At 34.7% G+C, this 11,634-nt stretch overlaps 1 protein-coding gene and 1 long non-coding RNA gene across 11 annotated transcripts in view; one reads left to right on the top strand and one right to left on the bottom strand.

Moving 5' to 3' along the window:
* LOC127498486 (uncharacterized) overlaps nucleotides 1-10,671 on the bottom strand; it is an 11,277-nt gene extending 606 nt beyond the window's left edge. Inside the window, exons 1-5 of one of the 2 annotated variants that reach the window (XR_007925898.1) lie at nucleotides 7,323-10,671; nucleotides 6,988-7,030; nucleotides 6,277-6,498; nucleotides 6,059-6,154; nucleotides 1-4,510 (exon numbers count right to left, since the gene is read on the bottom strand). The exon at nucleotides 1-4,510 is cut by the window's left edge and continues 606 nt beyond it. This is a non-coding gene — a long non-coding RNA (uncharacterized LOC127498486). Of the gene's footprint in view, nucleotides 4,511-6,058; nucleotides 6,155-6,276; nucleotides 6,499-6,987 lie in introns of both variants that reach the window. The other variant, XR_007925897.1, reaches the window with a different exon arrangement.
* supt3h (SPT3 homolog, SAGA and STAGA complex component) overlaps nucleotides 1-11,269 on the top strand; it is a 151,912-nt gene extending 140,643 nt beyond the window's left edge. For 6 of the 9 annotated variants that reach the window (XM_051867852.1, XM_051867855.1, XM_051867853.1 and 3 more), the window contains one exon: nucleotides 10,864-11,269. In XM_051867852.1, coding sequence (XP_051723812.1) covers nucleotides 10,864-10,947 — 84 coding nt within the window. In that variant the 3' untranslated portion in view covers nucleotides 10,948-11,269. Of the gene's footprint in view, nucleotides 1-10,679 lie in introns of all 9 variants that reach the window. The other 3 variants (XM_051867849.1, XM_051867850.1, XM_051867848.1) reach the window with 3 other exon arrangements.
* The last annotated feature ends 365 nt before the right edge of the window (nucleotides 11,270-11,634 follow it).

Here is an 11,634-nt window from a genome sequence, read left to right as displayed (position 1 = left end):
TATCGCTGTGACCGCTCCATCTTTCAGTTTCAAACGATCTGTAAATCCAGCGTCGAACTGGGCCTTGTTTATGAAACCATAAGCGCTGATCCTGAGGGCTCGAGCAGCCACGGAAAAACACGAGATATTCTCCATTCATTTTAACCAATAAAAAGGTGATTGAAACTATCAGTTTCTATGGTTATTTTAATAACAAATATCGAGAGCGCATCAATGTAATGCTTGAGCACAAATCCCTCACAACCAAAAACACACTTCTTTGGTGACATTGTTGATTTCGTGGTCTAAAAACAAAGTGACAAATCTTTCTCGAGCAAGTCCTGTGCAGCGCTGCTGATGACTTCTGTAACGCCGAATGCAGCGCGTTGATGGGCATGCAATTTTGGACATGCTCTGACCCAGTCATCTAGCCATCACAATATGGCCTTTGTCAAACTCCTTACTTTTGCCAATTTTTCCTGCCTCTAACACATCAACTTTGAGGACAAAATGTTCACTCGCTGCCTAATATATCCCACCCACTAACAGGTGCCGTGATGAAGAGATAATCAGTGTTATTCACTTCACCTGTCAGTGGTCATAATATTGTGTGTGTGTGTGTGTGTGTGTGTGTGTGTGTGTGTGTGTGTGTGTATGTATATATATATAATAGGTTTATTTATACAATATATTATATACTTTATAGTTGGTATCGGCCATTGATAAACCCGTATTGTTTAACCACTCTTCAGACAACATGACAGTGAGTAAATCATGACATAGTTTTTTATTTTGGGCTTAACTTTTCTTTTAACTAATATGACAGTGGGCTGTCCGTAATGATCCATTGTAAATAAATAAAGAAAATAATGTGTTTGTGTGACCTTTTGTGTAAACTGCAATCCAAGAGCAAATAATCTTGCACATGAATATAAAATCCAAACTGTTATTTTTCTTTAGATGTTGTGTCAGGCTCACACAGTTGGAGAAAATCATTAATTCAAATCATGCTACCAATGCAAATTTAACAGCTTGCACAAATAACCGCCAACATGTGGTGACCATTCACAGAAGTGAAGGACACGAGCGTGCATCCAATAAAGCCTTCCAGACCCCTGCCAGCCTTCCGTATCGACCGATCCCAGATTTCTGATCCATACGCTCTGGATTTCTGCAGAGCCCGTAATATATACAGGCAATAAAATCAGCGAGGGTCAGTTGCTGGGCTACTGGAATGCGTTTTTACAGCGGTGCTTCTGTACGAGGGCTCTGAAACCGCATGGCCTCTTCCTTCTTGTACTGTCAGCAGGCGATATTTCATCAGAAAGCCTCTCTCTCCACACAGATGCTTCCTCTGCCCATGTTGCAGATATTTTTTCCTCGAGTTTTTCTTGGACCCCATCGGCTCGGTTTCGCCCCGGTAGAGGTGCGGAGGGCGGCCGTGGCCTGCCACCCACTGCCAAGGCCAGAGGCCTGCCTGGATGATCCAGGTCTGAACCTGGAGACCTCCATGGAGTGTTTCCATAAGGGGGGAGCGGAGGTCTTACTTAGCACTATTTAACTGCAAAAATGGAGATTTATGAATGGTCGAGCGGAGGCATCGTGAGGCAGTTTGCAAAAGCACAAAGGCGGAATGTTTCGCCCGCATTTGAATTTGCCCTGACGGTGCTGTTAATGTAATTTAAAGAGGACTGAATGAGATCAGAGAAGCGCTGTAGATGGAGCTTTTATTCAGCCTCCCTTTCATCATGTCCTTTTACATTTGACTCAGTCATTTTTATTTGAGTCTTTTAAAATCATTGAACTTGCTCTTTGCACTGCACAATTTTCCATATTGAATAAGTTGCAGGTGCTAAAATACATTGTGCAGAAGTGTTTAGTGAATTCACTCCTTGCTTTCCTCTGTTTCACAGCACACTTTCTGTCCACAGAACCAGATGTGTGACTTTTTTAGGTGGGTAAAAAATTGTGAGGTATCTTCCTAACCAGAAATTAAGTAGGACTTGCCACCAAAAGTCACTTGTAGCTGTCTGTTATTTGAATTTGCTGTTTCAGTTTGAGTGTTAAATTTTGGGCTAATATAATGGGATTTTTGATGGTAAGAAACCTATAATCACCTCTGAAAACACTGAAACATGAAGAAAACACTTGAAACAGCAATTGTCAAAATCTACCCTGACTTTAGACAGTATAGAGTGGTTTAATCAAGCATAGCGACTGGCAAAATATGGCATTAAAGGATAGTTCACCCAAAAATGAAAATTATCACATGATTTACTCACCCTTAAGCCATTGTAGGTATATATGACTTTCTTCTTTCAGACAGCGGAGATATATTTAAAAATATCCTGGCTCTTCCAAGCTTTATAATGGTAGTGATTTGAAGCCCCCCAAAAATGCATCCATCATAAAAAAAAATATTCTGGCTCCAAGGGGTTATTAAAGGCCTTCTGAAGCGAAGCATTGGGTTTTTGTAAGAAAAATATCCATATTTAAATCTTTATAAAGTATAATAACTAGCTACCCGAAGATGACTGTACACATTGATTTGTGGCGGAAGAGTAACCCTCGATCTGATGCATGACATAATGACGAATGCGGAAGCGCAGAGGATAGAGCAAAACAAAACACCAGTCACGAATTAGAAGTCTAAAACAAGAATTTTTAAAGAGAATTGTCGGAGGATTTTGATATGAGAAAAGAGGAGCTTGAGTTTGTTGCCCCATTTGTTTTAACCGCAAGAGGTGTGTCATATACCGCATCAGGGGCTTACTCTTTTGGCGCAAGTCAACTTGCGCAGTATGCGTACAGTCGTCTGGCAGTAGCTAGTTATTTTACTTTAAAAAGTTGTAAATATGGATATTTTTCTTACAAAAACAATTCGCTTCGCTTCAGAAGGCCTTTATTAACCCCCTTATAAAATTATATTTATGATGGATGGATGCATTTATTTTGGCCTTTAAAATGCCCCCCCATTTACTATCATTATAAAGCTTGGAAGAGCCAGGATATTTTTAAATATATTTCTGATTGTGATCATCTGTAAAGAAGAAAGTCATATACACCTAGGATGGTTTGAGGGTGAGTAAGTCATGGGATATTTTTCGTTTTTGGGTGAACTATCTCTTTAAATTGTAAATGTAAAAAAAAAAAAAATGCTTTTTTTCAATTATGATAGTTTAATACGTTTAAAAAATAATAATTTTCCATTTTTAGATTTTGATATGGACTTTTATTTTACTGGTACACTGTAAAAAATAAAAAGTTGAGTTAACTTAAAAAAAAATAAGGCAACCAGCTGCAAAGCATTTTTGAGTTTACTCAACTTCAGTGGTCAAAGTTGTGCCAAATAATTTTTTAAAGTTCACTAAACTTATTTGATTAAGTTAATTAAACCTGTCTCAGTAAGTTCACCCAACAACCCGTCCAACTCAAGGAAATGAGTAAGCACAACTACAGAGATCCTGAAGTTCAGTAAACTCAAAAAAAGCTTTGCAGCTGGTTGCCTTAATTTTTTAAGTTAACTCAACTTTTTATTTTTTAAAGTTAACTCAACTTTCTCCAATTATCCCACACAGAAACTTGTATAGACCTCCCACTGGGAATCCAAATGCATGGAGTACATACTATACAGTAAAAACAACACAAATACAACACAATACTCAACATTATAGAACATATTTATTGACGCTTGCAAAACGGGCACATTTTCTACAAGATCAAGATGAATTACAAAAAAAAACAAAAAACTTAGAAGCAAAAAAAAAAAAAATCCTCTAATCTCGTAATGCTGTTCAAAGTGCTTGCATAATACAACAACACACACTTCTTTTGAAGTGCTGGAGTAAAACAATTGTTCTTAAAGTGCTATAAAGAGCAATAAACAAGACTTTTAAGTTCTAAAGGCCAAAAAAAAAAAAAATGTAATTTATTACTCACCCTCATGTCGTTCATTTTCGGAACACAAATTAAGATATTTTTGATGAAATCCGATGGCTCGGTGAGGCCTGCATTGCCAGCAATGTTACTGCACATCTCAAGATTTCAAAAGCTTCAGAGCTTTACAAATCTTTTGTTTCGAATTAGTGATTTGGATTGAGTATCAAACTATTAAACTGCTGAAATCATGTGAACCACTGATTCGATTCATAAAGCTCCAAAGAAGTGTTTTGATATCGCCCATCACTACATATGCTAAAACAACACTGGGCCTTACAGTACAACTCAAAGCTTTTTTTTTTTTTTTTTTTGGACATGTACTGTTAAGGAACAACTGTTATTGAAACAACAGGAACAACTAATTAGTGGTTTCAAAAGTTTATTTAAGCTCTTTAGGATAGTTCAAGATCAGACAATAAATCAAGCCAAAGAGGAGATTAAAAGAAGTGGGAAGATCTCCAGCACAACTAGCTCTTCTAGAACAACAGAAGCACCTTACATTTGGGTTGGAATGGATGCTGGAAACATCATCTTTGATGCTTAAGATCCCCATCTTCATCCTCTTTGTCTAACTGTCTTCTGGCTCTGTGTCCTGAAGTAATAAGCAGAATAAAAACATGGTCAAAAGTCATTTTTGATTGAATTCTGCTAGACCACAGTGTCTAACATCTTCTTACTCTTCCTACACATAACATCATTTGGAAAGTAAAGGTAGACAAGTTTTGAAGCTTGACCCAATTTAGTCATAGTACTAAAAAAAAACGATAAAACTGCCTGTATGTCCCAACCCCAAACAGTGCCACACTTGCAACTGTACTGTTAGACAAATATCAGCATTGATGTGATTAGCTGTGCCACTCGTTGGCAGCAGAATACACAGCCGTGCTGATCTAACACTTTTATATTGTTTAAACGTAATGCAAATGCATTGTAATGAAAATCTTAATCTTAATTTTAAATGCATTGTAATGACAAAAGTCAGGACAGTGTTGTGAAGCAGTAACTTTCCATTGTCTTTGCCTTGGTATAACACATAATGAATTTGTGCTATTAGATAAAATCAGACTGATCACTGAGAAAAGCTAAACTAAGATTATTCGGTAACACTTTACAACAAGATTTCATTAGTTAAAATTAGTAAACTACATTAATTAACATGAACTAATAATGAACTGCACTTCCTCAGCATTTATTAATCTTTGTTAATGTTAATATCAATATTTACTGATACATTATTAAAACCGAAAGTTGGATTTGATGACAGTTAATGAACTGAAGTAACAAACGTTGAACAGTTGTTTTTTATTAAAGGGTTAGTTCACCCCAAAATGAAATTTCTGTCATTAATTACTAACCCTCGTGTTCCAAACTCATAAGACCTTTGTTCATCTTCAAACACAAATTAAGATATTTTTGATGAAATCTTAGATTTTCAACCGAACGTAAATAACGCACAAGAACAAACCTCTTGCAGAAGCTCAAACGTGCTGCATTACACACAATAATAAACCTCACTGGTTACACAGCACGTTTGAGCTTCTGCAAGAGGTTAATTCTTGTCCGTTATTTATATTCGGTTGAGCTTATGTTCGTGGATCAATGTTTACATGTAAGTAAAGCCTAAATTAAAACTATTCATCATAAAAAGCGATCAAGTCTTTTCAGAAAATTTGGACTAAACCGCTTGATTCATATGAATTAGTTTTACAATCTCTTTATGAACTTTTTGAAGCGTCAAAGTGGTTGTAGCAAAGGCAGTCAATTGAGGGACAGAAATCTCTGATTGCATCAGAAAGATCTTCATTTGTGTTCTGAAGATGAATGGAAGTCTTACAAGTTTGGAACGACACAATGGTGAGTAATTAATGACAAAATTTTCATTTTGGGGTGAACTATCCCTTTAACTAACATTAACAAAGAGTAACAAATACAGTAACAAATGTATTGCTCATGGTTAGTTAATATTAGTTAATACATTAACTTTTGTTAACAAATGAAACCATATTGTAAAGTGTTAACAATTATTAAATAAACTATTTTTTACCTTTACTTTGTCTCCTGCTTTCTACTCTTTTCCCTGCCTCTTGTCTGATAGAACAGTTGTTTTGGATAGTGTATGCTGATAATAACACATTCTTACCAGGCAGGTCTTCAGGACGTTTTCTGACTTTTCCCTCATAAACACAGGGAGCCCTTTGAGAGCTGTTGCCTTTCTTTGAGCAAGGATATCTGAGGTCTGAAAGACAGAAAAACAAAAAGGACATTTGACGGTGTCATATTTCTTCAAATGATTTCTAATATGGTTTAAAAATAAAAACTGAGATGGCTGACAAAAATCTTTAAAATCACATAACTCACATGAAAAATTAAAGTGCTCTTTAACTGCAGCACTCTGTTTGTGTGCTTTTATCAAATGAGATTTTAAGGCACCTATGGTTTTGAAAGTGCAGATGCAGTCAGTAACAAGCAAGGCTGCTTCCAGGATCACCCTTGATAGTGGTGAAACCTGTAATGTTTCAAGAGGACCTCTCTGCTAGTATACTGTGGGCAAATTTGCAAAGCTTACACTGCATTCCAAACCTATGAAAAGGAGAAAAAAAAAAAAAAAAGAAATAATTTGAGAGGTGCAATGTTACATTTTTACAAAATTAACATTAAATGTTTAAAACAACATAAAATATTAATACATGATGGTAACACTTTAGACTGTTTTATTAGTTAACATTAGTTCACTACTTTAGTTAACATTAACAAAGAATGAACAATACTTCTACAGCATTTATTAATCTTAATGTTAATTTCAACATTTCTTAATACATTATTAAATTAAAATGTTGTATTTGTTAACATTAGTCAATGCACTTAAGTAATATGAACGAACAGGTGGATTTTTATTAACTAACATTACATAATAAATAAATACTGTAATAATAAATACTGTAACAAATGTTTTGCTCGTTGTCCATGTTATTTAATACATTAACTAATGTAAGTTAATACAAACAATAAAAGGTTAACTAGTTACTAAGTTTCACTTAATAGGAAAAAAGGAGTAGAGCGGTTACTCACACATCCTTACTTGGCCGTGTTTACTGCACATGTAACGTTAGGCCTACAGAAAAATCAAAGATGACGAACATTAAAGAACAAAATTAACACCGTCTACAACACAAAATCTACTTCTATACATTTTATTTTTTTAATTGATACACTATTTGTTAACATTAGCCTTCAGATGTTAGCAGCTAAACTGTGAAGATCGCTAACTCGACAATTGAGCTCTTTTGAAAATATAACCACGTGCTATAGAATGAGTTTACTCTTTTATGAACATATCATTGCACTTTATAATCTAGGTGTGCAGTTTATTTAGCTTAATTTCAATAATAACGTTAAAAACTCACCTCGAACAGACGCTGAAATCCATTACCTTCATCAGCGTGATTGGAGAGGATAAACCCCGCGCGTTACCGGGACGACAGACCGCGCATGCGCAATAACAGAAAAGTTAAGCGGTCGAACTTAGAAATCAAAATATTACGTTTTCTCAACTTAATTGTTTATATTCAGTGGACAAAGTAGCATTCAACATGCGGTTAAATAGCTTTTATAAGTAAACTCAACACTATGCTCAAAAATTTGTCCACTTGACTTACAATTTTAAACTGAGCCAACATTTTGCAAGTTGGATTTTTTACAGTGTAATAGGCATAGTTGTTTGTACATCTAGAATTTATTTAATTTGTTTTAATTCAGTTGAAATATTTGGGAAAAATTAATAACACTGTAAAATGTAAAACCTCCTAACATTGCTACTAAAAGATCACTTCTGACACTGTTCAGACACTGACACTGTTGAATTTGTGCTGTTTTCCCTTCTTTTCCATTCGCAAAGTATAAATAATTAGCAGAGGGGAGGACAAGGGTTGAGACGCTGCGACAGGTCTCATGTGCAGCAGTCAGATTGAAAATATATTCCTTACAGGAAGGAACTCTTCCCTGAGATATATCTCAATTGCTTCCCCTTGAACATGCACAATATATACATATATCAGGGTGGATTTCATGGCTATTTATTTTTCAGGATCTTTAGGGAACCCCACTTGGTCAGCTTCCTTGAGGATGTGTATTTTTATGTTGGAAAATAAGCCTCCAATGTTGTGCAAGGCCGAATGTAACTGAGAATTTGCTGTGCTTAAAAAATCCAGCTTTTAATAAAGCGCCATTCATGCTCAATCTGTCAAGCTGAGTGAAACGGAATCAGATCAGAATTCACTGAAATTTGAATCGATTTTTTATTTTGCATCTTTTTTAAATGTTCTCATTTAAAATTAATTAATGACAGAATTTCATTTTTTGGGTGAACTAAACCTTAAATGCTGCTTGTTCATTCATGTCATGCAGTTTTCCCCACATCTAGTGTAACAGATACAGGTGTAAACCCAAAAGCGTTCCTGTTACAGTCGGTTCTTGACCAGAGGATCGTATGTTTCCCTGTTCCTTGTTCTTCCTGATTAGCAATCTGCTTTCCAGTGTGCTGATCCTATAATTTGACTCCGAGATAATGACCCAAAGAAACAGAAGTCGCGAGCAAATCAAGCCTCGACCTTTGAGCTTTGATATGCGGGAATCTCGCTTTATAAGTTCCAGGTTGTCCAATGTGGAATGAGAGCTTTCACAATATCCTTTCTTTTTTGCCTTACTCTGTCGTGTTTTTTCCAGTCAGTTCATGTTTCTTGGCCTGTATCTAGTTTGAGTCGTCTGTTTTCCTGTACCGTCTGGGACCTGTCTCCATTTCGCTTTTGTGTCCCGTTAAAATGCCAGACAAATGAAGAGAGTTCGCCATAATACGAATGCAAAAACACGCATCAAAAAACAAATTGTATCGCATGGAGGACGAGGCCAAACAGCACACATCTGGTTTGAATTCACCATTTCTTTTATGACGAGGAAATTAAATGACATATATAACAATCTACCACCCAGAGTGGGTTTGGACTCTGTCGGCTTCTTCCTTTTTTACCCACAATGCAGCTGTATGTACTGTATTGTCCTGCTAGAGTTTTTCCAATGGTTTCTCTTATTTTCCTCCCTGTGGTTGAATAATCATAATTAATAGTGCTATAACAGACTGTCAGAGGAGTTTGCCGTGTTCTGTTCATAAAGACACTTGTTATTTTTATATGTTGACTGTGACTGTATCCGCCTTTCACCCGGGGATTGTGGTGACCTGATGGTTTTGTTCATAAAATACAGATCTCTGTTGGCAGAAACATGTCCTTAAATAATTAAAATGATGTTTGTGTGTGACCACTTGTTACCATCCAACCAAGTGCTTATGGTAACTCAAATGACAGATGATGTTAAACATTAAACGCCTCATATGAAGTTTATGCAGCTAATTGAGAACATGACATTCATGTTGGTTTATACCATTTTTAACAAAAGTTCTGATTGAATGGCTCTTAAAATGATTAGTGGTTAACCAAAGAAAATTAATGCTTCAAAAAATATATATTTTTAATAGAGATGCACCATTACTAAATTTCTCCAAAGATATCGATAGCCGATTATTCAGAGTGATATCTGCCAATACCAGTAGTTATCGTTATAGATTTCTTCAATTTGTTTCAGAGTAACTGGTATCAGTTATTAACAAACACATTACTCAAATTAATATTAACACATTAACTAAATTCTGAAGATTAAAGTTATTTCTTAAGAAATAACTTTCTTAACCTTCTGAATGTTATTAATTCATATAATTACTATTAATATTGAACATCAAACATTTTTTAGCATTTTCTTTACACAAAGCCCAAATGCAGTGCATTTTACTGCCCTTTGTTGATTGACAGGATATATCGGCCCTGATTATCGTCTGCCGATAGTGTGAAAATTTGCTATTATTGGCCGATACATCTGTGCATCTCTAAAATATATATTTATATTTATATTTATAAAGTAAAAAAATATATTTTTTAGTGTATTTTGTAATAATTGAATAGTTACAATAGATAAATCAACACAAAAGAAAAAAAGCCACATCATTGACCCATACAGTAAACTGATTTTTAGAAAACTACACTATCATTCAAAAGTTTGGGGTCAGTACTACAGTAATATGTATTACTTTTTCCACAAAAATGTGAAGCAGCACAGCTGTTTATATATTCAAATAGAAAACTTTTCTTTGAAATTGTAATAATATTTCACAATATTACTGTTTTTAATGTATGCAGGCTTGGTGAGACTTTTAGAGCATAAGAGACTTTTGTTTAAAAAACAAAACAAAAAAACTTTTGAATGGTAGTGTGTATGATTTCTACATGATGATTATATGTATATATTTCAGTGTCTTTTAAACATTATTCAGGCAAAAATATTTGAATCATAAAACATATTTGCAACCTAGTTGTTATACAGTTCAGAAATAAAATATGTGAACCATATAACAACTACTTTGCAGCTCTGTGGACCCTCACAATTACACCCCTGTGACATTTTTAAAGTCAAGCCTTCAACAAATCTGAATGGCGTTTCCCCAAATAGATTCATAAACCACTTGTTAACCACATTTGTTTTGTATCTGCGTTTCTAATAGATGAGGACGGTGTCTCGTAACCCACAGAACCAGAAATACTTCGATAAAACATTAAAGAGAAAAAAAGGCTGCACATTCCAGCCTGTGTCGTCTACGAAACCGGAAAACAAGAGCCGGCCTTCTGCCTCTGTGGAACTCGAGCGCTAATTCATAACAGATTTCCTTTTCTCTGCTGTTCCCCGACAGAGTGCCTACCGCAGGAACGGGATGACTTTCCTGGCCTGCTGAGGTGAACGGGAGGGAGGAAGTTTAGAGGGATACGGCAGGAGTCGTCTCTGTCAGCGTGTGTCTTCCATCATCTGATCTGTAATCAGGCTCATGCCATGTGTCTGTGTTTACAGGTTCGTTTAGAGAGGAAACGTTGTGGATTGGCAAGAATCTGGATTGGACGCCTTTTGTTTTGTTGGTGCTCATGTAAACTCTAGCAATGTGAGGTTTTTTTACTTTTTTTGTTTGTTTTTTTTTGTTTGTTTTTTTAAGTTTTAGTAGGTTATAACAAATGTTCCATAATAATTTTTTTTTTTTTTTTTTTTTTTTTTTGTTGATGATCTGTAGAAGTTACATTCTGATGTTTAATTATTTTTTTGTCTTTCTTCATCAGGAATGTCCCATTATTCATGATGTTGTAATACTTTATTTTTTCAAGTGTAATATCTTGCTTTTGTATTCATTTTTATTTGGATTTAGAGGATTTCATTTCATTTTTTAGGTTAAAACTCTTGAAATAAAATATGTTCTGTGATTAAACCTTTATTTATTTTTCATATTTTTAATATTTTTAAGAATTAAATCATGGTATTACCATGTCTAAAAAACATGTGAATACCATGATTTTTTTTTTTTATTATTGTTTGTCAACAAGAAATTAAGAACCCTTAATAATTTTGTCTGTCTTGTGATGGTAGACTACTTTATTAAAGTCACTATCTCTCTCTCTCTCTCTCTCTCTCTATATTTATATATATATATATATATATATATATATAGTAATAAAACTTGCATTAATAATTATATTAAATATGTATTAAATTAGTATATGAATATTTATAAATAGTATTGTATTAGTATGGTATTTACATGTTTATCAAATATATATATATAGAGTGAGAGAG

This window comes from Ctenopharyngodon idella, chromosome 17 (assembly GCF_019924925.1).
Source record: "Ctenopharyngodon idella isolate HZGC_01 chromosome 17, HZGC01, whole genome shotgun sequence".
NCBI classification, from domain to species: domain Eukaryota; kingdom Metazoa; phylum Chordata; class Actinopteri; order Cypriniformes; family Xenocyprididae; genus Ctenopharyngodon; species Ctenopharyngodon idella.
The sequence above is the reverse complement of the archived record's forward strand: the minus strand, read 5'-3'. Positions and strand labels throughout refer to the sequence as shown.